The sequence below is a fragment of the Coffea arabica genome, chromosome 3c, assembly GCF_036785885.1.
Source record: "Coffea arabica cultivar ET-39 chromosome 3c, Coffea Arabica ET-39 HiFi, whole genome shotgun sequence".
In the NCBI taxonomy this organism is placed as follows: domain Eukaryota; kingdom Viridiplantae; phylum Streptophyta; class Magnoliopsida; order Gentianales; family Rubiaceae; genus Coffea; species Coffea arabica.
Genome location: NC_092314.1, coordinates 36,519,946 through 36,546,125, shown reverse-complemented (window position 1 = coordinate 36,546,125; position 26,180 = coordinate 36,519,946). Strand labels below are relative to the sequence as shown.

Sequence of the window (26,180 nt, the reverse complement as noted above, 5' to 3'; positions counted from 1 at the left end):
CACAATTTGGCAATGAATATCCTAAAATGATCCAAATAATCTCTAATGTGTCCTTACAAGTGACAATTCGTCAATAACTAATGTAAAAGACCGGATCAAGAAGAAGCCATAATTTATGCCAAAAATTTCTCAAAATCACCAATTGAAACAAGATATTGAATAATTATAACCCAATCAGTGAAATTAACAACAATTATGATTATAACTATTTAAACTTAACAATAAAAATATACTTATAGCTATAATCATGTTTAAGCAAAAATTAAACCAATTAACTCACCAAATCAACCAAATTATTCACTATACACAATGCACATGCTCAAACATCACCAAGTAGCCATTCTTAACCATAATTAAACATCACCAATGGCTCAAAAACACCCTAACTTCATTTTCCGATTTCCTTCAAATATAGCAATTATGAATTTATAAAGCAATAATGACCAACAAATTGCTACATTTAAACTCATAAACATACTTAAACAATCTCAATAAGCATGAATAAATTCAAAAACAGTCAAATACATCATCAAATTGTCGACATTAAAAGATGTCAGATAGCTCAGGATAAAAAATATGACTTTCAAAAATCAAAAGATTCGATGAAGAAACTTACCTCAATCACGTAGAAGGATGTTTGGTGATGCTAAAAATGCAAAAAGTCCTATGAAACAACCTCCAATTGAAAAAATTAGAGTTGAAGAACCCTAACCTTCAATCCTTCAAAAACTGAATTTGAGGTGTTTTTCTTGATTTTAATCAGTTACAAAGGTTGTATGAAGCTCAAAAGGTGTTGGGTGGATGTTTTCTAGCAAGATTATGCAACAAAATGGAAGATTTGTGAGTTGGGTAGAAGAGAAAAAGAAAAACGCGCCTGGAAAATTAAGAACAGAGGCAGAAATGAAGCTGAAATCGCGTTTCTGAAGCCTATATAGGGACACAGAAAACGCGACTAGAAACGCGCCTTCAACTCGCGTTTCTAAAGTCGCGTTTTATGTACAAATCTTGCAGGATACAAAACGCGGCTGTGTTATAAAACGCGACTTTTAGTCGCGTATTTGAAGTCGCGTTTTTGGATTATGATCCAGGCTTGAAAACGCGATTTAGCTGATAAACGCGACTTGGTGTCGCGTTTTTTAAGCGCGTTTTCTTCAGTCTCGTTGCAGAATTTGAAACGCGCTTTGATGAAAACGCGATTCATAAGCGCGTTTTCATGCTTGGTGCGTTTTCTTCTGCAATTTTTTTTGCAGAAAATGAACTTTGAAAAATTACCATTGGTACCCCAATCACTCAAAATGCATCATGGATCATTTGTTTCCAAATCTTATCAATGTGCGCACATGTAAAATGATAACAACATGCATTTTACCCCTTTATAATGAATCAAAAACACCTTTAACACAAATCGAGGGGTTGAGTTGCTTGATCAAAGTTTGCCCTTTTCACCTCAAATGGTCATTCTTGCTTCCATTTGCCAACCCTATAACACAAAAACAACAAATTAACTAAAACACTTATTTAAGTCTAAAAATCACAAAAAAATTAACACAAATAACATAAACATTGGGTTGCCTCCCAATTAGCGCTTTTGTTTATAGTCGTTTGCTCGACTCACATATTAGGGTTCTTAAATTGAAGAGGGTTCACCCAAAAGACATATAAGCCCCTTGGGTACGATTTCACCTGCCAAGTAGGGTTTTAATCGTTGTCCATTGACCTTAAACCTTTCATTTCTTGAATTTGCCACTTCAACCGCTCCATAGGGAAATACTTGAGTGACTTCAAATGGTCCAGACCACCTTGATTTCAATTTTCCTGGAAATAACCTCAGGCGTGAATTGAATAAAAGCACTTTTTGCCCTACCTGAAATTGTTTAGGAATAATGTGCTTGTCATGCCAATATTTGATCTTTTCTTTATAAATTTTGGCATTTTCGTATGCATGTAACCGGTGTTCCTCCAATTCACTCAGCTCAAGTAATCTCCTTCCACCTGCAAGATTAAAATCCATATTAATTGCTTTAATAGCCCAATAAGCTTTATGTTCAATCTCTACAGGTAAGTGACAAGATTTTCCATAGACTAAACGATACGGCGACATCCCTAAAGGAGTCTTAAATGCCGTTCGGTAAGCCCATAGTGTGCCATCTAGCTTTGTAGCCCAATCCTTGCGTGATTTATTCACAGTTTTCTCCAAAATGAGCTTTATCTCACGATTAGCTAGCTCCGCTTGTCCATTGGCTTGAGGATGGTACGGGAGTGATGTCTTGTGCCTACAGCCATATTTAAACAATAAGGAATCCAGTTGTTTGTTACAAAAATGTTTTCCTTCATCACTTATTATGGCCTTAGGTATACCAAATCTACTGAAAATATTCTTTTTAAGGAATCTAAGTACAATCTTAGAGTCATTAGTAGGTGAAGCGATTGCTTCTACCCATTTAGAAACATAATCCACTGCTACTAAGATGTACTTATTATTAAAAGAACTAGGAAATGGTCCCATAAAGTCTATACCCCATATATCAAATAATTCAACTTCTAAGAAGGTAGTTAGGGGCATTTCATTCTTTCGAGATATATTTCCAGTTCTTTGGCATGCATCACAACTTTTAACATATTCCCGAACATCTCGGTACATAGTTGGCCAATAAAACCCTGATTGCCATACCTTTGCCACAGTTTTTGAAGTGCTAAAATGACCACCTGTTTCAAGGTTATGACAATGATATAAAATATTATGTACCTCATTTTCGGGAATACATCTACGTACCATACCATCGGCACAATGCTTATACAGCAATGGTTCCTCCCAAAAGTAACTTTTGACATCATGTAAGAATTTCTTCTTTTGATGGTAATTAATTCCCCTTGGAATCTCTCCACTTACCAAAAAATTAGCAATATCAGCATACCATGGAGAATTGATAATTGCTAGGACAAACTCATCCGGGAAATTCTCTTGAATAGGAACTTGATCCTTGATTGGAATATATTCTAGGCGTGATAGATGATCCGCTACTAGATTCTCCGTTCCCTTTTTGTCTTTTATCTCCACATCAAATTCCTGCAATAAAAGAATCCACCGAATTAGTCTTGGTTTTGCATCTTTTTTATGTAACAAATATTTAAGAGCTGCATGGTCCGTATATATAATAACTTTAGATCCTACTAAATAAGATCTAAATTTATCCAAAGCAAATATCACTGCCAATAGCTCTTTTTCTGTAGTTGCATAATTGAGTTGTGCCTCATTTAGCAACTTGCTAGCATAGTAAATGACGTGCAACCGTCCTTCCTTCTTTTGTCCCAAAACTGCTCCAACCGCATAATCACTTGCATCACACATCAATTCAAATGGTAGTGACCAATCGGGCGAAGTTATAATTGGGGCCGTAATCAATTCCTTCTTCAACCTTTCAAATGCAACCAAACAATTGTCATCAAATTGAAAAGGGGTATCTTTACATAATAAGTCACATAATGGCTTTACTATTTTAGAAAAATCTTTAATAAAACGTCTATAAAAGCCAGCATGTCCTAAAAAACTCCTTATCCCCTTGACATTGCTTGGGGGTGGCAATTTTTCGATAACTTCTATTTTGGCTTGATCCACCTCAATTCCCTTGGAGGAAATCTTGTGTCCTAAGACAATTCCTTCTTTTACCATAAAATGGCATTTCTCCCAATTCAGCACAAGATTTGTTTCCTCGCATCTCTGCAAAATCAATTCCAAATTATGAAGACAATGGTCAAAAGATGAACCATACACAGAAAAATCATCCATAAATATCTCCATAATTTTCTCAATATAATCAGAAAAAATAGCCATCATGCATCGTTGAAAAGTTGCAGGAGCATTGCATAAACCAAATGGCATTCTTCTAAAGGCAAAAGTGCCATAAGGACATGTAAATGTAGTCTTCTCTTGATCCTCTGGAGCTATAGCTATTTGATTATATCCTGAAAAACCATCAAGAAAACAGTAAAATTCATATCCAGCTATTCGCTCCAATAATTGATCAAGAAATGGTAGGGGAAAGTGATCTTTTCTTGTTACCGTATTTAACTTACGATAATCAATACACACTCTCCACCCTACCACAAGTCTAGATGGAATTAATTCATCATTTTTACCCACGATTGTAGTCATTCCACCTTTCTTTGGTACCACATGAATTGGACTAATCCAAACACTATCGGAGATAGGAAAAACTATACCTGCGTCAAGCCATTTAAGAATTTCATTTCTTACCACCTCTTTCATGTTTGGATTGAGTCTTCTTTGTGTTTCCACCACTGGTTTGCAACCGTCCTCCAATAGAATGCGATGAATGCATATAGAAGGACTTATACCTTTAATGTCTGAAATTGTCCATCCAATTGCCTTCTTACGCCTTCTTAGAACTCTTAACAATTTTGCACACTGCTCATCATCAAGGTCAGCACTAACAATTACAGGTAAAGTTTTATTTTTTCCAAGAAATTCATACCTTAGATGAGTCGGAAGTGGCTTGAGCTCTAACTTTGGAGGTTCAATTTCTGAAGGTTGTGAAAACCCTTTTCTTTGGCCAAGACTTTCATACAAATTTCCCCTTTTATAAGGTGCTTGAAAATCCAAGTACTTGGCCAATTCTTCAATTTCTTCACAAACATCTTCTTGCTTACCTAAATTCATTAAACAATACTCAAGAGGATCTAAGTCCAAGTTGACTTGACTCATCTCTTGGGTTAGTTTATCAATTGTGCCAATAGAATAAGCATGATCGGTAAAAGAAGGGTATTTTCCCATTTCATGCAAATTAAACTCTACCTCTTCTTCACCTACTTGAAACTTCAACTTGCCATTTTTAACATCAATAATAGTACCTGCAGTAGCTAAAAATGGTCTACCAAGAATAATTGGCATAGATACATCTTCTTCCATATCTAATACCACAAAATTCACTGGAATGATAAATTTTTGAACTTTTATCAATACATTCTCCAACACTCCCAATGGATATCTAATAGACCGATCTGCTAGTTGCAAAGTAATATTAGTGCGTTTAAGCTCATGCAAACCCAATTGTCTCGCCACCGTTAAAAGTATTAATGATACACTAGCACCAAGGTCACACAATGCCTTAGAAAAATCAACGTTACCTATGGTGCAAGGTATAGAAAAACTCCCCGGATCCTTCAACTTCGGTGGTAGCTTGTTTTGAATAATTGCACTATATTCCTTCGTTAATGCTATTGTTTCGCAGTCTTCCAACTTTCTTTTTCTAGTCATGATTTCCTTGAGAAATTTCGCATAAGACGGAATCTGCAAAATAGCATCAGCAAAAGGAATGTTAATGTGCAATTGTTTGAAAAGTTTAACAAATTTTTCAAAATCTTTATCAAACTTATTTTGCTTTAATCTTTGTGGAAATGGAACCGCAGGAGGTATTGGAATGGTAGCGGAAGATGATGGTTGATTTTCTCTTGATTTCTCCCGGCTATTTTCTTCCACTATCGCCTCTTGGTTCCTCTGCTTTTCTTCTTGTTTTTCATTCTCATCTTTCTCAACTTCCATCATTGGAGGATCTTCTAATTGCTTACCACTACGAAGAGTAATGGCTTTGACATGCTCCTTAGGATTTACCTCCGTTTTGCTAGGTAATTCTCCTTGATTACGATTATTCAAAGAACTAGCAATTTGACCAATTTGGACCTCTACATTCCTGTACATTGTAGTGAGTTGGTCCAATCTTCCTTCTACTCGCTCAAATCTGTCTGAAGTAACTTTTGCGAGTTTTTCCACTGCCATTTCCCAACCAGGTTTAGTTTCAGCTTGTTGTTGCCTTGATTGAAATCCCGGTGGATTGGCTGGCCTTGGTTGATTCCCTTGATCCTTCCATCCAAAGTTTGGATGATTTCTCCACCCCAGATTGTAAGTATTCGAGTAGGGGTTATTTTGAGCATTACGATTGTAATTATTGACGAATTGTACCTGCTCAGAATCAACACATTCATTAGTATCATGTTCACCTCCACATATAGAACAACATGCTGCATGTGCATTAGATGAACTTGGACTAACTCCACCTTGTCTATTTAGCAATTTCATCACATTATTCATTTGAGCACTCAGCATATTGAGAGTGTCCATTTCTATCATACCTGCGTGACGTCTTGTATTACCTCTCTCATTGACCCATTGGTAGTTATTTGCTGCCATTTCTTCTATCAAATTATGAGCTTCTTGGGGTGATTTACCCATTAAAGCTCCACCTGCAGCTGCATCGATTATAGTTTTAGTAGAAAAAACTAAACCATTATAGAAGGTTTGTATGATTAACCACTCCGGCAGTCCATGATGTGGACATTTCCGAAGCAAATCTCTAAACCTTTCCCATGCTTCATATAATGATTCACCTTCCAATTGGCTAAAACTAGTGATATCCATTCTAAGCTTAGCAGTCTTACCTGGTGAAAAATACTTATTTAAGAATGCTCTTGATAACTCATCCCATCCAGTGAAAGTATTAGGAGCATGAGAGTGTAGCCAAAGTTTGGCCTTATCTCTCAATGAAAATGGGAACAACCGTAACCTTATAGCATCATCACTAACTCCATTCATTTTAATTGTATCACATATTTCCAAGAATGTAGCTAAGTGTGTATTAGGATCTTCTACTGCATTACCTCCAAATTGAGATTGTTGAACCATTTGAATAAGTGATGGTTTAATCTCAAAATTGTTAGCATTTACCGTAGGCCTTACTATACTTGTTTGAGATTCTTGTGTTTCCGGTAGAGCAAAATCTCGTAGAACTCGCCTATTTGCTTCGTTTTCGGCCATCTCTTCCTCAAATGGTAGCTCTATTGAGATTTCCTCTATAGGTTGCCAAATCTCTTGTTCTTCTTGCTGTAGTGGATGCCTCCTTTGTCTACGTAGTGTCCTCTCAATTTCTGGATCGAAAGGTGTAACTTCTCGAGACGCCCGGTGCATACACTACAAACAGAAATAAGAGATATTATGCAATTTCAATTGTCAAAAACTGATTACAATATAAGATTAAATATAATCAGCTCAACTAATAAAAATAAATCTGTCTAAATTAATAGAGTTGATTAGACTCTAATATTGCCGCTCCCCGGCAGCGGCGCCAAAAACTTGACGGGATATTTGTATCAATGCAAGTTTAATTCCGAATTTACACCCGTTGGACTGCAAGTATACAGGTCACAATTGTAGTACGAGATGTGTATCGGGTCGATCCCACGAGGAACAATTTAAAACAATTATTAGATACTAATTTACTCTATTATTTAGACTCACAATAAAATTAAGCAGAAAATTTAGAATTAAATTCAACTACAAAAATTCTTAACTAGAAAATTGCAATTTCACAAAAGGAATAGAATTCACTAAATATTAAGATCTAGGGATGTAGATTCCACTTATGACTCAAAAGATCTAAAATGAATTAATTCAACACTTGTTACTAATCTTGTTTAACCAAGGATTCATTTCCAGAAATACCAAAATCACATTCTCATGATAATAATGGGTTAAAACAGATTAGTTTTTCCTAATCTCTTGGTAAATACTAAATCTGTTCTTATTTACACATGAAATGCAGATTTCATCCACTTGAATGTATTTTCTATTCTCATGAATATACAACTCAAGTTCTACTTGTGTCATTCCATTATTTTTACCATTTCTTAATGAATAAAAACAACTATAAACCTGTTATTTGTGATCAAACAACAACAAGTAATCAAGCATACACAAGTAGATAAGTTAATACAAGATATAACAAGTATAAATCGCAATCACTTCATATCACTTGGCCATAAGCTTCATCTACTCCCTAGATAAAGGAAATTAGCTACTCATGAATGATGAAACACTCATAACTTCATTAATGCAAATCATCATGAATTTACAAATACAAAAAGAGTAAAGAAAGTCTTAGCCAAGATATGGTGAAGCCTTCCAAAAATCTCCTTGTCTTGAACTTAGATGATTACAAGATGAAATCTCAATTGTCCCTTTGCAAGTACCTAGCTAGAGAGAATATGTTTTTCTGTAAGAAGCTAAGCTACGAATGGCCCCCCAGACCTCTCTCAATGTCTTAGCATAAAAACTACTCAAAGGCTCTATTTTTCCAAGTCAAATTCTAACCTTTGATTCCCAAATCTGCACTTTGTTAGCATAGTCAAAAACCAATATTTTTGACTTGAAAGGCGATCCGCAATTCCCCGGCAACGGCGCCAAAAACTTGACGTGCGCAGGGTATACATATAATATTAAGCTCATCCCAATCAAGTTTTACATTTATAAATTCCTAAATACCCCACACGCGATTTATCGCAAGTATACGAATCGTGAGCGAGTATAGGGTATTAAGGGTCGATCCCACAGGGAAGAATGCAATTACCGATGTTTTCAAACTCCTTTATTATTTAGACTATCACAAATATAAAATTTATGAAAATAACACTAGAAAGCTTCTAGAGATATGGAATTCCTTACTACTCTTGCAAATGAGATTACCGGTTAAGTGAATTCTATTATCTTGACTAGTTATGGCGTAACTTCCTAATGTATGTGAAACCAACTTTCGTAGTGAATCAACTATACTTGTAATTAAGCCATACCTACTCTCGTGGTTATGAAATTAACTACAAGTTCATTTCTTCTATGAAATTACATGAAACAAGTCACTTAAGCCACATAGGTGCACCTCTACTTTCGTGAGTGTACTCCCTAGGCTTATCACTTCTTTGAACTAGTGTTAAATTCCAATTTTCATTGCAAACTTAACACCTTATGATTATCATAATTAATGGCCAGTTAATCATGATTATATAATCAAAAGTGATAAATAACGTGCTCAAAATAATATCATCAAATAGCCAAGTAAACCTCACAAACAAAATATAGCAAGTTCAACCATAACTCTAGGCATAAACTTTAACTAAACATAATAAAAACACAAAACCAACTTGTATTATAATTAAACATGAAATCCAATACAAGAGAGAAAGTAGTAGAATAGATATCACCCTTGTCACATGAGATCAATCTCTTCATCTTTACTCCTCCAATCTTCATCCAAATCTAACTACAAATACAAGATGGATAAACTACTCTACCTATACTATTCTACACTAAGGAAATGGAAGAACTACATTTCTGCACTCTTCTAGCTTCTCCCGTATCTTCTCTGAATGAATGAATCCTCTGTCTCTGCATATAAACTCATGAAAAGTTCCTCTTCTCCCAGTCCAAATTTGCTGTTATGATTCTTCAAATCTCATTTTGTTAAGATAGTCAAAAATCATTGTTTTTGACTTGAAAATAAGCCATATTGTCTGCCATATTGTCTTCTGAAGCATGTGCACTGAATTCTCTTGCAGATTGTAGCTGGAAAGTAGTTTGAACATAAGAGAACTGACTGAGCAAATTTCAGAATTGCGGCCAGAAAACGCGCCTACACAAAACGCGGTTACAAGTCACGTTTTGTGTACTCGCGTATTCACTTTGGCCTTACTTTATCTGCAATTTTTATCCATGATAAAGGCCGAACTGGCTTTTGTGGAAAACACAAAAGTTGTAGCCCTTTGAATTAGCGTTCCAATGCTTCAAGAATCATCTAATTTGGAGATCCGCAGACGGAGATATGATCAAAATACTAAACACTGGTCAGAGCTCTATTTTCCACTTTGGACAGCTGAGTTGAATTTCGGTATTTCAACTTTTGGACTATGAAAACGGCTGAATTGGACTTTGATGTCTTCATACCAAATATAGATATATCTCTTAGCTTCAAAATGGTACCAAGATCACCTTGATCCGATCATTGTAGCTCTTGATATAGTCAAAATACAAAAATGTGTCAGAGTTGTCAAACCTGACTTTTCTTGATCCAAATTGCATTTTTTCCCTTTTACACTTCATATTTTATTTTCACCACTTTAATTCATTTTCAATCATCCAAATATCTTCTCAATGCACTTCATTTGATGATTGAATCATTAAACCTACAAAATATGAAGTTTTTACCATAAAAATCCATAAAATGCAATGTTTAGCCATTTTAACATAAAATGTAGTTTTTTTACCAAAACCTTAGTTATTTTAGTTATAAAACTAAATAATCAAACCAAAATTAACTAATAAAACACACTAAAAATACGTAAAATAAACTCTTATCACTAGTCCTAGGACTAATAATCCAGCCATATTTTCTAACCCACTTGCACAAATTGTGCAACTTGATTTCTTGTGAATTCCCTATGCTTCAAGGGTTTACAAGACATTATGATGGTTAGAAGGAGAGTTTAAGTATCAACAAGAAACATCTTTTGTCACTTCAACTTTTCTTTGATTCAATTATAGTCACAATTGTTGACTTTTGGTAGAAACTTTGGTCTTGTGTTCACATTATGGACAAGACCTTCTTTTGTCTTGTAAATAGAAAAAGTAAAAGGAATATAAAAGTGAAATCTCTTGCTCTCTCTAAGTAGTGTAGTAGTTTAGAAGTTGAACAAATTTTCTCTCTAGTTCTTGGCTTAGTTTTGTTCTGCATTTCATGAAGAACCATTGAAGAACTCTTGGTGTAATTCAACATTTTGATGGCAATGAAGATAATGAAACTTGGAGATTTTGTTTCTTCACTTGAATGAGCATTTTCTTCATCCATACTCATTTTATTGTTAGAATCTTGTTTAGTTTCATTAAAGACTTGAGCTTGATTATTCCATCTATTATGTCTGACTAAATCTTCTTGTTCTAGAGATAGATGAAATTATTTGTGCTTTGATTATGGTTAAATGTTGTTGATTGTCGCTATATCTTGTATTTGCTAGTTCACTTATTCTTACCTTTATACTTGTGAATGCTTGGTCATCATTTGCAAGCCATGATAGTTATTCTTAATCTATGAAAGTAGTGGATAATAATGAAAATAGAATGGGTGGAATCTAAGGAGTAGACACACGAAAGTAATGGTACACTTATGTAGATGTTCTTACCATTTCTTGATATTGATTAAGTCATCACTTGTGATTTTACCATGAAAGTAGGGAAACTATAGTGTTCGCTATATTCGGTTCATTGGCAAAAGCTAGTTTCAATTGTTTGAGTGAAATGCATCCTTAGTAAGACAAGTGTATAGTAATAAATTGACTAGTTCATCCATGGTTAAATACATTTAGGGTGCGTTTGGTTCTATAGAATTAGAATTGAATTAGAATTGAAATTCTATAGAATTGAAATTCTATGAATTGGAATTCCAAGTCATTCCAATTCTTTCATTTGGGAAATGCATAGAATTGATACAGAATTTATTTGGAATTCCAAATCCTTTGTTTGCATGAGAAAAGAATTCATTAGGAATTAGAATTGTTTTCATGAAACATTTGCTTACATAAAATTTTTCTTTTTTTTCTTTTTTTTCTATATAATAATTTTTTTCTTTACATTTAGCTAATTTTTATTAAAGATTTAAAAGTAAAAACCAATTTGTGCCTTTAATAATTTATTTTTTCCCACTTTTATGTCAATTTCTTTTGTTCAACGTATGGTATAGATATTGGCATTCAACCAAAACTGGACCTCAAGCCCTTAAAAGTAAATCCCCAATGACACTAGCATATTTCTTAAAACATGGTAGAATATCAGACAGTGAATTACTCACAAATTACCTGACCCAAGAAAATAGTGAAAAAGAAGACAAAATATACAAATCGACTTTTTTGGTGATAATCAAGTAGGGTAAAATTTATGACTCTACCGAATAAAGAACTGTGCACCACGAAATGAAAAAATGTAGAATAGATCTCAATCATGAAGGCAAAGTTCCGAGGCTTCTTGTTTTTGTAACACAATATGACAAATACATGACCGAACCTTTGTACTAATATTTACCAGCTTCTTTGGAGGAGATGTTGGAAAATACAAAACTTAAGACTGTCAAATGACCAATTCACACACAGTCAAGTACTTGCTAAATAGAATAATATCCGCCATCCATTCTTTAGTGAGTGTGCAGACTTGTGGGAGATAAAAACCAACAGAATACAGGAAGAGCACTTATACAAAAGCTCCTTAACTTTGAGAAAGAATGCAAAGCTTCATGCAGCTCAAGGACAAGTCAGGGCATCAACCCAGGCAGCTATGTTAATCTCAATATAAAAAATGCTAGTTCATCAGACAAAAGATCCAATGTTCCATTCTTATCATCCCAAAAACAAATAGAAAATAGCTCAACTTCTTCTACAAAAACAACTTCAACTGGAGATTACCAAAAAAAAAATCAATTACCAATGTGCATCAATAGCCAATCCTTTTTTAAGTCATCTTGAAGACCAGAAAAAGTGTCATACTTTGTCCTGTCATTCATAAGTAAATCAATACCCTTCAACAATTGAAATCTATCCAATTCAATTTTAGATAACTCGTCTTCCACCATTTTAGTTGTAACTTTTGAACATTCTGAATTTAAGTACTTATCCAGTGAATCTGCCATTCGTCCCAACACCTTGTAAAGTACTTGAGAGCTCGTTAGTTTTCTCTTTGTGCCACGATCATTTGTTGAAGATGAAGCTTTTGATTTTGACCGTTGTCAAGCTAGCAGTGCATTCATAACTTCATCTTCTAAAGATCGTGAATCAGTCTCAAATGATTCCTCTACATTAGCAGACTCTTCAACTTCAGTTTCAGCATTAGCCTCAAAAACAGTTTGGGCACCCTCTCCATTTGCACAATCTTGTGAAAACAGTGTACATATATCCTCCCAATTTTCAACCACAATTTCTTTTCTATAAGGAAGAATTTTTGGATTCTCACTTACTCGAGCATTCCATACATCCTCATCACGAACATCAATTCTACCTCTAGAGTAGTCCCATATTATCGCAGACCCAGAGTTACATGACCGGAGCAGTGGGTATAGGATGTCATAGTGTTTCTCCCATGTCTTGAAACGAGATATAATATTAGCCTTTGTCACAGATATATTGAGCTTATCGAATAAAGCATTCATTACTGCGGTGTAGGCTGCTGTCTTCCATGCACATTTACCATCCAATTTGTTTCCTTGGTTCATTTGGTCAATAAAACAGGTGCCCATTACACGATCCATTTCAGGAGTCCAAGTGAAATACCCTTTGCCTTTCCCTTTTGACTGAGATGTTGCTTCAGATGCCATATCTGAGGCAGATATGCACCAGAAAAACATCACAATGTCATGTTCTTAAGAACATATTTAATAGCTACTGCATTATAGAACTAAAAATGAAAGGCAAATATGCACCTAGTCATGAAAGGCAATCGATCTCTAAACTTAAAAACGTGTTGGGCTGGACATTGATTTCATATCATTGAAGAGTAAATAAAGGGAAACGTCCATCAAAGGTAAACAGAATTCTTGTATTTTAAGTTCTATGACTATGGCTGGACATTCCAATTCTCTGCTTATGCTGTCTTCAAACAAAACTAGAAAAAAATGATTTGCCTTAAATGTCGAATGAACTTTCAGTAAGAGAAGGCATCAAGATTCAGAAGTGATATTTATGCCTCAAAGATACCAATTATTTTGTAGAGAGCATGTTAGTCTCTTTAATGAGTAAGGAGAATTCTACACTTAAAAGAGCCAAAACTCAAATCAATATTCAATTTGCTCTTGTTGAAATTAACCTTTTGGTAATCATTCCTTCCCCCCTCTGAAATTCATCAATGCCACAAACTCGTGAGTTTCCAACAATCCCATGACCACCCATAATTTACTATAGAAGATTCACAGCACCAATTTAACCGAATATATTAAAAAAACCACCTGAAAAATGCAATCCAAACGGAATTGCATGCAGACGAAATTTATTTTGAATTAGGCAACATAAAAAATTTATGTAGTTGATTGAGCAGGTCCAATAATGAATAAGATTCAAAAGCAGCTGAATTTAGAAAAGGCGATAAGTGCATCATTCAAGTCTCACCTAGAAAACTGCACAAGCAATAGTCTACTCAAAACAAAATCAGAAGTACACTGAAAAATTTGTTGCACCATTTCAAAATTATATGAACATGTATGTATGATCAGTTGATAAAGAATACCAAAATATATATATGTGCATCCAATCTATATTCGATTACCTCCCTGAATGTTGAACTCTCTCTCTGGACATCTAAATGCTCTTCCAAAACTATTATACTTACAGTTATGAAAATGCATAGCTAGAGTTAAGAGTTAATACATCATAGAATCACATGCAGGAATTCGGTGGTGGAGGCCATCGGAATGCAAGTTCATTTATGTTAGCCTCTACTGAGTTTAAGAAGTGGGAGGTTCATGGTGATGCCTTGACCAATGCGAATGTGCAAATGGGGTACCCTTTTTTTCCACTTTTTCTTTACCTCTTATGAAGTTGGAATATCTGTATTTGGTAACAATGTGTGTCCTCAGGTCGTCTTAGAGAGCTAGATTACGACTTGGAAGTAAATAAAGCACATTTCACAAAATGAAAGACCAGGAAGAAGGGAAAGAGAGAAGTCGCCTTATTGAAGATTCGGGTGATTGCTGACATTTATAAACCAACAACAATTCTGAGTTCTGACTAGATAGATAAAGATGCGATATGAAAAAAATAAAATGCCATACCTTCTCTATGTACTTCAACTGCCTTAGAACTTGATCAGTAGGTATCCCCTGAAACATAAGTAAAGGAAAAGGCAATTTAGAAAAGAATAGAAAATGAACAGCTTACTGAACCATATGAGAAGGGAGTTATAAAAGATTTGAGTACAACAACCCCCAGAAACAGCAATAACAAAATACAAAATGAAAAAAATACTTTGCATTGTCTAGGGAATATCTCACTCAACCATCATAAATAATAGGAGCTAAGCTAGTTTAACAATTTAGTAGTTCCATTCAGTTGAAAATCTGTCCAATTCCACCAAGTTTTCTTGATCTTTTTTGTTATTAGTTTGCTTTTTCCACTCCTGCAATATACAAATATTATTCATTTTCATACTAAAAATACAAAAAGTTTCCCTAACAAGTAAATTCCTCAATTTTTCCAACCCGCAATGATCAACAAGCAAAGAATATAGAAAAATAAAAAAACCCTTTTCCCATTTTTGATGCTAATTTCAAAAACACATGGAGATGAATACGCATCAGTATCTAATAAAATATTTGACAACTACTTCACCAGCAATTGATTAATCATACAGAGGAGGCAGGGGAATAAACGTATATATTTTGAAAATTTTGTCAAATAAATTTGTTGCATATGACCTGCAGAGATTGAGCCCCGGAGATCCTGAACTGCCCTGTTGTTCACAGCAGAACTACAAATATCCCGGTATCATTTCACATCAACAGTAATCACGGTAAGAACTAGCGTATGGCTTAGTTCACATGTACCAATACAGGGACAGTAGCAAAGAAGACAACGGGAATCACCTCCAAAACAAATCTTCACCAGTTTCAAATAAGATTCATCGACCATCACTAATTAGAAAATTGAAAAATAAACCTACCTGGGACAAAACAAATGCAGCATTCAATGCCTTAACCCCGTGTGGTTCTCGCTTTCCCTTTCCAAAGAAAGGGGAATAAAGGTGATTACAGCAACAATGGAGGAGTGGCAAGTGTGGAGACGGAGTGACAACAATTGGATGGAGTAGGTCTCGCGATTGACAAGGTGATGGGTGGACGAGTGGCGAGAGAGGCGAAGGATGGAGGGAATGGCCAGAGAAACGGAAGGCAGGGGGGAGACGGTGGTGGGAAAGGGTTGCAGGTGGAAGCAATGGTGGAGAGCAGAGCACCTGCGGTTGAGGAAAAATGGTGAGTTTGTAGACACCAAATTTTTTAGCATAATTTACTATTTATTTCTTAGTTTTTATTTGTCGTGTTAAGTTTTATTCACTTTTTTAGTTTTTTAGTTTTAGTTTTTATTTTTAAGTTTCTAACATAAAATTTGAAAAAAAAAGAAGAAAATTGTTCATAAAATATGTTTATTTCTTTTAAATTCAATCTTTTAGCATTTTATTTATTTTTGTTAGGTTACTTTGAAAAAAGAGAAAAAGAGAAGAAAAACGATGAAAAATGGAAAATGAAAAAAAAGGGGAAAATGGAAATTGCACTTTGCTGCTTCTAGTTTATTTATTTTTATCCAATGTTAATTAAATTATTTTTGTTATTTATTTTTATTATTATCAATTTTGTTTTAATTAATTTTTTTTTTTAAAAAAAAGAGGAGTCGCGGCATGCAAGCTGCGTGTTTTTGCAAATTGCAAGAAAGAGGCTTGGGCAGCCCTTTGGCTGCAAATATAGAAGAAAGGACTGAGGGTTTAAGGTAGAGGTAGGGCTGTCAACGGGCCGGGTCCAGGCCGGAATTCATTATTCCGGACCCGGACCCGAATTACTATGCCGGACCCGGACCCGACCCGTCCCGTTTACCCGACGGGTCTTTTATTCTATGTTCCGGATCCGGATCCGGCGGGTCCGGCGGGTCCCGGATCCGGATCCGGGTCTACCCGAACAAATTTAGCAAAATTTATAATTTCTAATAAAAATGAAAAAAAATATATTTGTAAACTAATTTTTAACTAATGCAAAGAAAAAATCAAATAAGAAAAGAAATCAAATTAACTTTATTAAAATACATCACTCTAATCAAATTATATTGATAAATATATATATTTAAAATTATTAATTCATTTATATCCGGATCCGGGTCTAATACGGGTCGGAATACTATATTCCGTATCCGACCCGTTTTTTTGTTTGACAAAACGGATCCGGATCCGGATCCGGAAAACGGAATTAAATCCCTACCCATACCCGCAATAATTTCACGGATCCGGTCCGGATCCGGGTCTAGACCCGACCCGTTGACAGGCCTAGGTAGAGGGCCGGAATAAAAAGAAAGAGACGCAAGAGGAGGGAAGGAGAGATTGACAGCTGCAAATCTGGAACGGAAAGAAAAAAAGAGAGAGAACACTGACGGCTAAGAAAAAACCAGAGAGAGCATCGAGTGGCGGCTGGAAGCAAGGATAGAGGGAGAGAGGGCCGAGAGATTGGGAGAGCTTCAAGAGAGGTCTGAAAACAAAGGAGAGAAAAAGGGACGGGCTGGAAAAGATGAACTTCGCGGGAGATTGAGTAACAGGAGAGCTGAGGAGAGAAAAGAACTCTGAGAGGAGGCTTTCAACCGAGCAAAGATCCTTTCTTTCGACCCTTTCAGACCTCGATTTGCTTTCAAAAGGCTAAAGAATGAAAGAAACCAGAGAGGAGAAAGGTGCAGCGGCTGGGGTCTTGGGAATCTGGAGCTGACGGCTAGGGTTCTGGACAAGAAAGCTAAGGGTTTCAGAGAAGATCTAGGGAAGTAAAGGGGCGGTAGAGAGAGATCTGAAAGGAAGAAAACAGCAGAGGAAAAGGGAAAAGGAGGTGCTGCTACCACTGCAACAAATCTGCCTGGGCGTTGTTTTTCCCAGAAACCAACGTCACTTTCCTGAGCTTTCCCGTTTGATTTACTTCACAGACGTTTGCAGGTGACTCTAGCCTTTCTTGCTGTCATTTTCATACCATTTTGTGAAGATCTGGGGTTCATTGCATGAATTTCCTCCTTGTGCATGCATGTTTTGTTTCCTTTCTTTGTGGTTTCATCTCTGTTTCTTTGTAGAAACCCGTGTGGCCGTGTGGTAACTTGTTTCAGCTCTATATCCCTGTGCTTGAATCGTGTGTTGTTATAGCTCATGAAACCCAGGGTATAGGAATCATTTCCAGCCTCCCTTTAGTCGATGATTAATCTTCATTTTGCCGAAAGGAGGTTGTAGAATTTTTTTAGATTTTTGCAGGCTCTTTTCCTCTAATTTTTGTATTTAAACATGAGAGTTTTGTGGTTCAAAGTGAAAAATGTGTGGGCATGTTGTAACTTTGATTCATGCTTCATCGATTAAACCCAGTAGTGGTGTTTGAATGAACAAAACCAGAAAACTGCAGAAAGCCATCGGCTTTATGATTTTCGTCATGTTCGGATTCCTAATGCTCCCTTGGTTGCTGCTTCTTTTTGTGTCTTTGCGATATTAATGATGGGTTTTAGCAATGAAAGGCTCAGATAACATGGTTTTTGTTGGTTTGGAAATGGGTTGGAATTTCTGGTTTCGCATTTTGCGTATTTGAGCAGCCAGTTCACGTTACCTTTCTGCGTTTTGTGTCCGAGAGTGTCCGTTGGGTTCCTTCCCCTCTCTTTTGCCTCATATTCTCTCATTTCTGGCCTTGGACAAATTGGGAATTGTATTAAATCATTTCCTTGGTATGCTAGAATTGCATGAGAAACTAGAAGCTGCTGCATTTTTTTTGCTGTCTTCTCCGCAGCCACTCACCAATTTTGGATCCCTTTGCTAGTTAAATCTGGTGCCTAAGTGTTTAATGATGGGATTGTATGTTTGGTTGAAGCTGTAAAGGTTTTTGCGTGAACTTAAGATGAGTTGCGGCTGCAAAAGTTGCAGCAAGTGCACTTTCGGTTGCTGGGCTGGCTGCCGAAAACTTCTTATTGTTGCAGAAATGTTTCGTAAGCTTTATATGAAGATTGCTTGAGCTGTCCAAATGTGCATGTTGTTGTCCGACTTTTGGTGTTTAAATCTACAAGTTTCATGATGCAAAAAGTGAGAGGATTGTGTGGTAGTTTTGCTTGGATTTGATTGTGTTTGAAAGCTGGATTTGTGAAGTGCTGAATTGCAGAAACATTATCTAAATAAGGAAGAAAGCTTCGTGTGCATGCATGCATGGAAAACAAAAGAAAATTTCACTTTGACCCCTTGGCTTCTAACTAATGCTGCTATGACCCAATCAATTGAATAATCTCCTCAATTTGGTTCTTGGTAGTTTTAATTTTACAACTTTATTGCTTGTTTACTTCAATTAGCTACCATGCTTTGTTTGAATTGCACTTGATTCATGATCTTACGAGCTTTATGATCAAGAGAGTTTGTATTTGCATATTTTCTTTAATTGTTTTAAATTAAATTGGTACCTTGACCTTTTTATTGTTTTGAAACCATTTTTCTTTCATTTGGACACCATTCCAAGGAAGGTATAATTTCTTTTATCTTTTTTGTCTCTCCCTTGAGTGATCCAACGTGCTAAGTGAAAATTGCATGTCTACTTTGTTTTCCTTGCTTTTCCTTAATCTCTTTCATTTATTTCATTTACTTTTGCTTTTAATTAAGTTATTTTTTTATGGGGTATGTGTACACCTTTTGGATTGTAATAGATAGGGCTTGGAGGAGCATTTGATGAAGACCTATTGAAGACGTGTGCCTAGCTAGCAAATGTAATAGGTTTATTAGTTTGGTAGTTTGCCTTTGTTGCTATGTGTTAATTTGCTTTATTAGGCTCTTGCATCTAGTCGAGCATGCTAAGTGTTATGTGCTATGTGTTTACGAGTGCCTGGCATGTCTACTTGCTTTCTATAGTCGTAGATGAATGTGATGGATGAATGTACGTCACCACACTAGTCCAATGCTAGTTGTGGCTCATTATTCCGTTAGGAATTCATAGAAAGGGCTAGTCCAACGCTAGACCCTTAGGGATTCCCCTTTCACTAGTGCATACTTGCATGTTCACTACATTTCATGCATTTTTCTTAGTTTTTATCATTTGGCATGCTCCTCTAACCCTTTTCCCCTCATTTTAGGCTTTTTGCATCCTCATGCTAGTTATAGAGTACATTTGCTTGAGAGTCCCCTTTCGATAAGGGAAACGAGCGAGTGTGGCTACTCAATAGCCTTAGCACGCTAGTTCTTCCTTCTAATCAAAGGAAAAATCAAAGTCGTAAAGTTAGGAGTCCTTCCCGTGCCCGACTTGATGCATTCCCTTAGGGTCATACACTTGCATTCTTTTTTATGTCACCTCTTCACCTTTTAACCACATTTTCTCATTTTTCTCAATCCACACTTTCTCAACATCTTTTTATCACTTATTTATTTCTCACCTCACAAATGGCGCTCAAAATTACACTTATATGTATCTACTATTCTATTTTTCATCCATTTACACACGAACACCTTTATTTTATCACATTTGCACACTTGCACTTACCTTTTTTTTACATTTCGCATCCTTCATACATTTTCACACTTGCACATATTTGAGTCTTCATTTGCATTTTCCTATGACCTCTATGAGATTCTTCCTATTGGCCATCACAAACCCATGTGATTGGGACCAAAAATCTCATAAGAGACATTTAGATTTAGGTTTGCATTTTCCTTTTCATTTCGCATTCATCTAGTCATATCCAACATGCGATACATACCTTGGGTAGAAAATTAGGAAACGTGGGGTTAAGTCACGCAACTAGTTTTGGCTAGGGTAAGGGAGTGCCTTAGGCTCTGCCTTTGCCTTCTCCCTTACCAAACGTGACTCCCGATCCCTTTCTTTGGTTACGTAGACCTAAAAAGTTCTTTAAAAGGGTTTGTTTACTTTTTTCTTTCAAAAACAAAAATCATTTTTGGGTGACTTGGTACACCCTAACTCTATACCAAGTGGCGACTCCATTTTCCATTCAAAAACCCTTTTTTAACTTTACTTGACCAAAACCGTCACATTTTACAATCCCACGGTCTTTGCTTTCACTTCTACACACGTTCACACACACTACACACACTACTTCCACACCACATGATCAAAAAGTGGGGCGCGACAGAGTTAGATAGAAAGAGAGGGGTGCCGATACCCTTGACCCGATTTTAATTTTTGATCCATATTAGATCCGCGTTTGGATCCGTCTAATCGTGGAATTGGAATTAGAATTCTTTTGATCTGGTAAAGAATTCAATTCATAGAATTGGACTCCTATACAATTCAGATTCAATTCTAATTCTTTGAGGGGAGCAGAATCCAAACAATGGAATTGGAATTAGGGCCCCAATTCCAATTCTAAACCCCAATTCCATAGGGAACCAAACGCACCCTTAGTAGATTCTACACCCTAGAAGATTGTATTTAGTTGAGTTTTTTGAAGTTTATTAATTCACTTTTGCATTGTTATACACTGTTGTCATTTGATTGAGTATTGGTTTAGATAATAGAGTAAGTGAATAGTTTTAGTAGTTGATAGTGATCCTCGCAGAATTGATCTTAATTCCTCAATACTATGAGTACCGGTCTGTATGCTTGTTAACGAGGGTTTGGGTATAAAATATAGAGTGTGGGTTTGAATCTCGTTAGAATGCAAAGATCTTGATTGTTTCACATAACTCTATTTTTTTCCTTTTGGAGGAGCTAGAGGGGAAGGGAGAGGACCAATGGAATATTTAGAAGTGTTTAGACTAAATTATAACAAATAAAAGATTAGATCAGCAATAAGATTAATTAGTAGAATGTGATACTAATTAAAAAGTTCAACAGTTGTGGAGGAATCTTGACCATTGTTTTTGAATGCCTGCTTCATGCAGAAGTTGAACATAAATTAATTTTAAGAGCAAAGAGCCAAAAGACAAATCTCTTGAAGAGCTACAAAATTATCTCATGTCATCTCTCAATAATCTTTTACCGTGAGAATCTTTAGAGTGATTGGTCTATGGTTTTAAGAAAATTTTTACTAAAGTAAGTAGCAGTTGCCAAGCTTACTTTTATAATACTCGTCTGGTAAGTTATTATCTAATTATCGTTTTGTCAACATGAAAATACTTATATGGCATTTTTATTATTTTTTCCCCCTTCTTCTGAATTTCATTATTCCTAAATGTACTAATATCGCATGAGCTATCCAATCACAAAGTTGCATTGATCACACATGGGCACTAGTCAGCATAAAGATTTTCATAGTGTTTGACTAGATACTTTATTTTAGACACTTTGCCGGGGTAAAGACGCTCATCAAAACATGTACATCTTTTAAAGGACAAAGCAAGGTAATCGACAAGATTCAAATTCATACATGCAGTGATCCAGGGGCATTGATCGATACTAACATGCTGTCATCCCTTACCATCTACATTAATCATTATGCTCATAAATAGTTAAGTGGCTAACTTGTGAGAATAAAGAAACAAAGAAGCTTAGAATACAAAGTATATAATCCTTAAATTCCGTACATATGATAATGACAAAACAATCTCAAATTTTTACTCTTGATAGTAGCTGGTCTTGGAGAAGATTCTGCAAATGAGGCATGTTTTTAGGCCTTTTTGTTGAAGTTAAAGTGGGAAATGGCAACGACACCTGACTATTGGGATTCTAGTCGACAAATTTTCTGATAATTTGTTAAGAGATAGTAATGGAGTTGAGCAGGAACTGGGACTTGGATCGGAAGATCTTTACTTAGGTCTTATCTTGTTTCTTTTCTCTGTTTTGTAGTCAATTGTGTTTGTTTTAGTTTTTTTGGTCTGCTTTAGTCCTGGTGTAGCTAGGTGTTTTGAAGCTCTTAGCAGATTAAATTTGGTTCTTTGCTAAAAAAAAAATTTTGTACTGTGGGGTTTTACCCCTAGTTGACTATTTATAAAATGATCTGATATTTGGGGAAAAAAAACACAACTTTTTCATTTTTTTTCTGAATTGAGGGAGATAAAACAATCTAAATTAGCTAGGCTGATAATTTAATTCATAACTAATATCCATTGCCTAACAGAAAAAGGCAAAAAAAAAAAAAAAAAAACTGTAACCAGAATCAATCAAGTACTAAGCCTCGAAATAGACGAGAAAGGCCGTATTTTTATTTATCGGCATAAGAAAATGAATTGAATATATAACAAGACATGAATGAACATATAATAGCCAACAACATGAATATCATCTGCATTATAAGCTAAACACCATTGTCAATATGCCTCTTACAATCACTCGAATTCTGCCACCAGTGATTGATTATGGTAGTTGAATAGCCATTAAAGCAACATAATTTATTGATCTATCAACCATAAGTTCGATAGGTTTATTCAATTGCAAATAAATTATCTATGACTGAGTTTATTGCCCTTAATAATTTATCATCACTAAATTTAAACCTGTAAAGAAAAACCTGTCACATTCCACATTTGCACCAATTAATGCCTATTAGAAAAAATCTTATAAATTTTAGGGCCACATGGTGTGCCAAATATCAAACAAAAATTTTTTTTAGGCCTATTGCACGTTTTAAAATATGTGTGATCATCAATTACAACCAAATTTGGGTTGTAATGTATCTAAAAAGTAAAATTTAAGGACACAAAGTGAAAGTTTGATTTGCTGACCAATGGTGCTTGGCACTTAAGTGCATACAACCATCAATTTTCTCGACGTGGTTAATGTATCAAAATTGGAATTGACAGTATGGAGTTAGAACTGATATATGTTGGGGGTGTAAGTTGAAATAGCCCAAGATAATATGGGTAGGCTCGAAACGTCATAATCAGGCACAGGAATAGTAAGCAACCGAAACACAAATAGTAAGAAATAAGATTTTGCCTTTCAGGGGAAAATGATAGTGTGGACAATTCAAACTAGATAGTGAAACAAAATTCAGTTAGGCTGAAACAAGAAATCAATAGCCTAATATAGTAGCTCTTGATACGATGCTAAATGGTACACAAAGATGAAGGAAATTATATGAGATTGAGGTGTTCTGTAGAGTATTAGAATGGCATGCATATATGGACTCACAACATCTTGTACATATAGTTATGGATGAATTGTACTATACTTATCCACAATCGAAGTTATGGATTAGAGATACATAGATCCCTGTTGAAGATCTATTCTACAATCTTATAACACTTAGAATGTACAAACTAGATATATATTTATAGTCCAAGAAAGTACGTTAGAAACAAAAGAGAAACCATCCCATAAGCTTTGTGGAGTAAAATGTCCTTTCCTTTGATTGTTTGCTTTCCAACATTCCGTAATTGGGCATAAAAGAACCATGACCACTGTTTTTTTTTTTTTTTTTTTTTGGAAATCCTAAGAACCTTGACCCTTTTTTTAAAAAGTTATTTGAATTCTATTTTATCAACAAGGAGGGATCTTGGGGAAGGGGATGGTGGGGGAAGGGGGAACTCCTCCTGCTATTGTTGTTGTGGTGTACCTATCTACTATAACTGATCCTTAGCGAAAATGATGTTGGTAAGGTTCGAACTATGACCAACACCCCAGATGCCCCACTGGTTTGCCATCTTCTTAATAATCTTCACCCAATGTTGTTAAAGTAATTGATCTACTCTTTAGAGAATCTCTTCAATAAAATTGGTGGCAGCAGCCTAGCTTATCTTTACTATACTAATCTGGTAAATTATGTAAATTTATCCAAGTTTCATCATTAGTTAATTAGAATTCATGTGAGGAACCTTTTTCTTCATTTTCAGATTTTTATTTATTCATTTATTTTGGCAATACTTAGATTCATTGTCCAGCCCATTCTTGCATCTATCAAATAAGAAGTGGGCTTTACACCTTTTTTTTAAAAAAATTTCCTTCATAGATGAAGTTGTAAGCAGAGATCACAATGTTTAAAAATTACTTTAAATTGCAAGAATTTCGACCAAAAGTTCATTTTAAATTAAAAGAATGTTTAAAATGAAAGAAAATCATTAGAAAACCCTTTTTTGGGGAATATTTAGCGTTACTTCATCCTTAATTATAAAGCTTATATTAAAATTCCGTACATTTATGCTTCAAGTCCACAGTAAAATTCAGATAGTTAAATTGTAATTGTTGAATGCCATCTCCATTAATGATTACGAAAAGTTAAACATCATTAATTTGTTATACCAAAAGTTAAACATCTTTTCATTTCTTGTTGCACTTTTATCTCCAATTGTGGTTTGCGCTTCTCACATTGATCGAGAGTGGCTTGAAATGAACTTGAAGCACCACAGATTTTATGAGTGAAGCAGACATGAAATCAAGTAGGTTTCCCTTTTTCTTTGAATTAGTAATAAAACGACTCGATTGCAAACCAAAATGGTTAGCAAATATTTCCAACCATTCCTTAAAAACCAAAAAAATAATAGATTAATTTACCATATTAGAGTATGTTTTTTAACAATTCCTTGAAAAACCCAAAAAAAAAAATCAGGGGCTATCAATTTAATTTACCATCAGCAATTCATCAAAAGAACAAGAAGGACTCTTCCAACGGGATCCCTTTATGGTGAGAATGCACTGACCATTCCTACCTTAGGTCTGCTCTGACTGTCCAAACGAGAAATCGACCCATCATGGACTGGCCATGGTTGAATTGTTTGCGGTCCAAAACCATTTGGACTTGGAAGCACAAACCACGCGCTTGGCAAGGAGTTTTCGCCAGGCTTGAGAAAAAAATCGGAGGGAAAGGATACTCAAATCCTACACTATAGCAACTGTACGTCCAATTCTTCATTCGAAATTTAATTAATTTTTGTCTTCACTTCTCCCAATTTGGTAGTTGCAACACTTTCATGAAAGGCTTGCCATGTTACTAAATTCTAATGTGATCATTCAATGTTACACTAGGTCTCACTTACACTCATGCTCCCTAACAATTTTTATTTTATAACAGTACTAGTTTCGTTCCCGATTCATTTACATGGGCGCTTTGTATATTTCATTATATTTTTTATGTTTTATTTAACAAAAAATTTAATAAGATAACTTATTTTTTTTAAAGGTAATTTTTTATTAGAAAAATTTCGACAGAGTTTTCCCTTATAAATGGACGAAACTCCCTGCTAACAAACCCAAATACAAGAAAATTATCCACATGGTAGTAAGTTACTACAATGTAACTTTACGACAGTTTGAAGACAATTTAATAACAACTGCATGGTTAAAACAGAATGTGACGGCCAACCAAATAAAGCTCAACTGCAGAAATTCGAACTAGGCTTTTCATCCACGCTGAACGCATTTCCTAATTGAAGGCAGGCCTATTCTATCTAAGTGAAACGCCCCACAAGCTTTCATAGGGAGGTCCACAAGCTGATGATATGTTGCATTGAAACCTTGATCGCATCCCATGTTTGCTAAAGAATCGGCAACTTGATTACTTTCCCGAAAGCAATGAGAAATTGCAACAAAATTAGACGAAAACTTTAGAAGGTATTTAACCTCTGTATAAATACTCCATGGACAGCTAGATCCCTGTTTTAGGATGTGAACAAGAACCAATGAATCCATTTCAATGTGCAAGTTAACATAACCAGGAGAGAGACACAACTTAACCCC

The 26,180-nt window shown here is 35.4% G+C and overlaps 1 protein-coding gene, 1 long non-coding RNA gene and 1 other non-coding gene across 3 annotated transcripts; 1 reads left to right on the top strand and 2 right to left on the bottom strand.

The window, feature by feature from the left end:
• Window positions 1-1,627: 1,627 nt before the first annotated feature.
• LOC140037934 (uncharacterized) lies at window positions 1,628-6,136 on the bottom strand. The gene is made up of 3 exons (XM_072083112.1): window positions 5,423-6,136; window positions 3,369-5,308; window positions 1,628-2,273 (listed from the first exon to the last, which is right to left on the bottom strand). Exons 1-3 carry the CDS (start codon window positions 6,134-6,136, stop codon window positions 1,628-1,630), a joined length of 3,300 nt encoding a protein of 1,099 aa, XP_071939213.1.
• Window positions 6,137-6,335: 199 nt separating this feature from the next.
• LOC113736127 (small nucleolar RNA R71) lies at window positions 6,336-6,442 on the top strand. The gene has a single exon (XR_003459618.1). It is a non-coding gene; the product is annotated as a small nucleolar RNA R71 (small nucleolar RNA).
• Window positions 6,443-13,073: 6,631 nt separating this feature from the next.
• LOC140038130 (uncharacterized) lies at window positions 13,074-14,764 on the bottom strand. The gene is made up of 2 exons (XR_011841945.1): window positions 14,643-14,764; window positions 13,074-13,195 (listed from the first exon to the last, which is right to left on the bottom strand). It is a non-coding gene; the product is annotated as an uncharacterized lncRNA (long non-coding RNA).
• Between the last annotated feature and the right edge of the window lie 11,416 nt (window positions 14,765-26,180).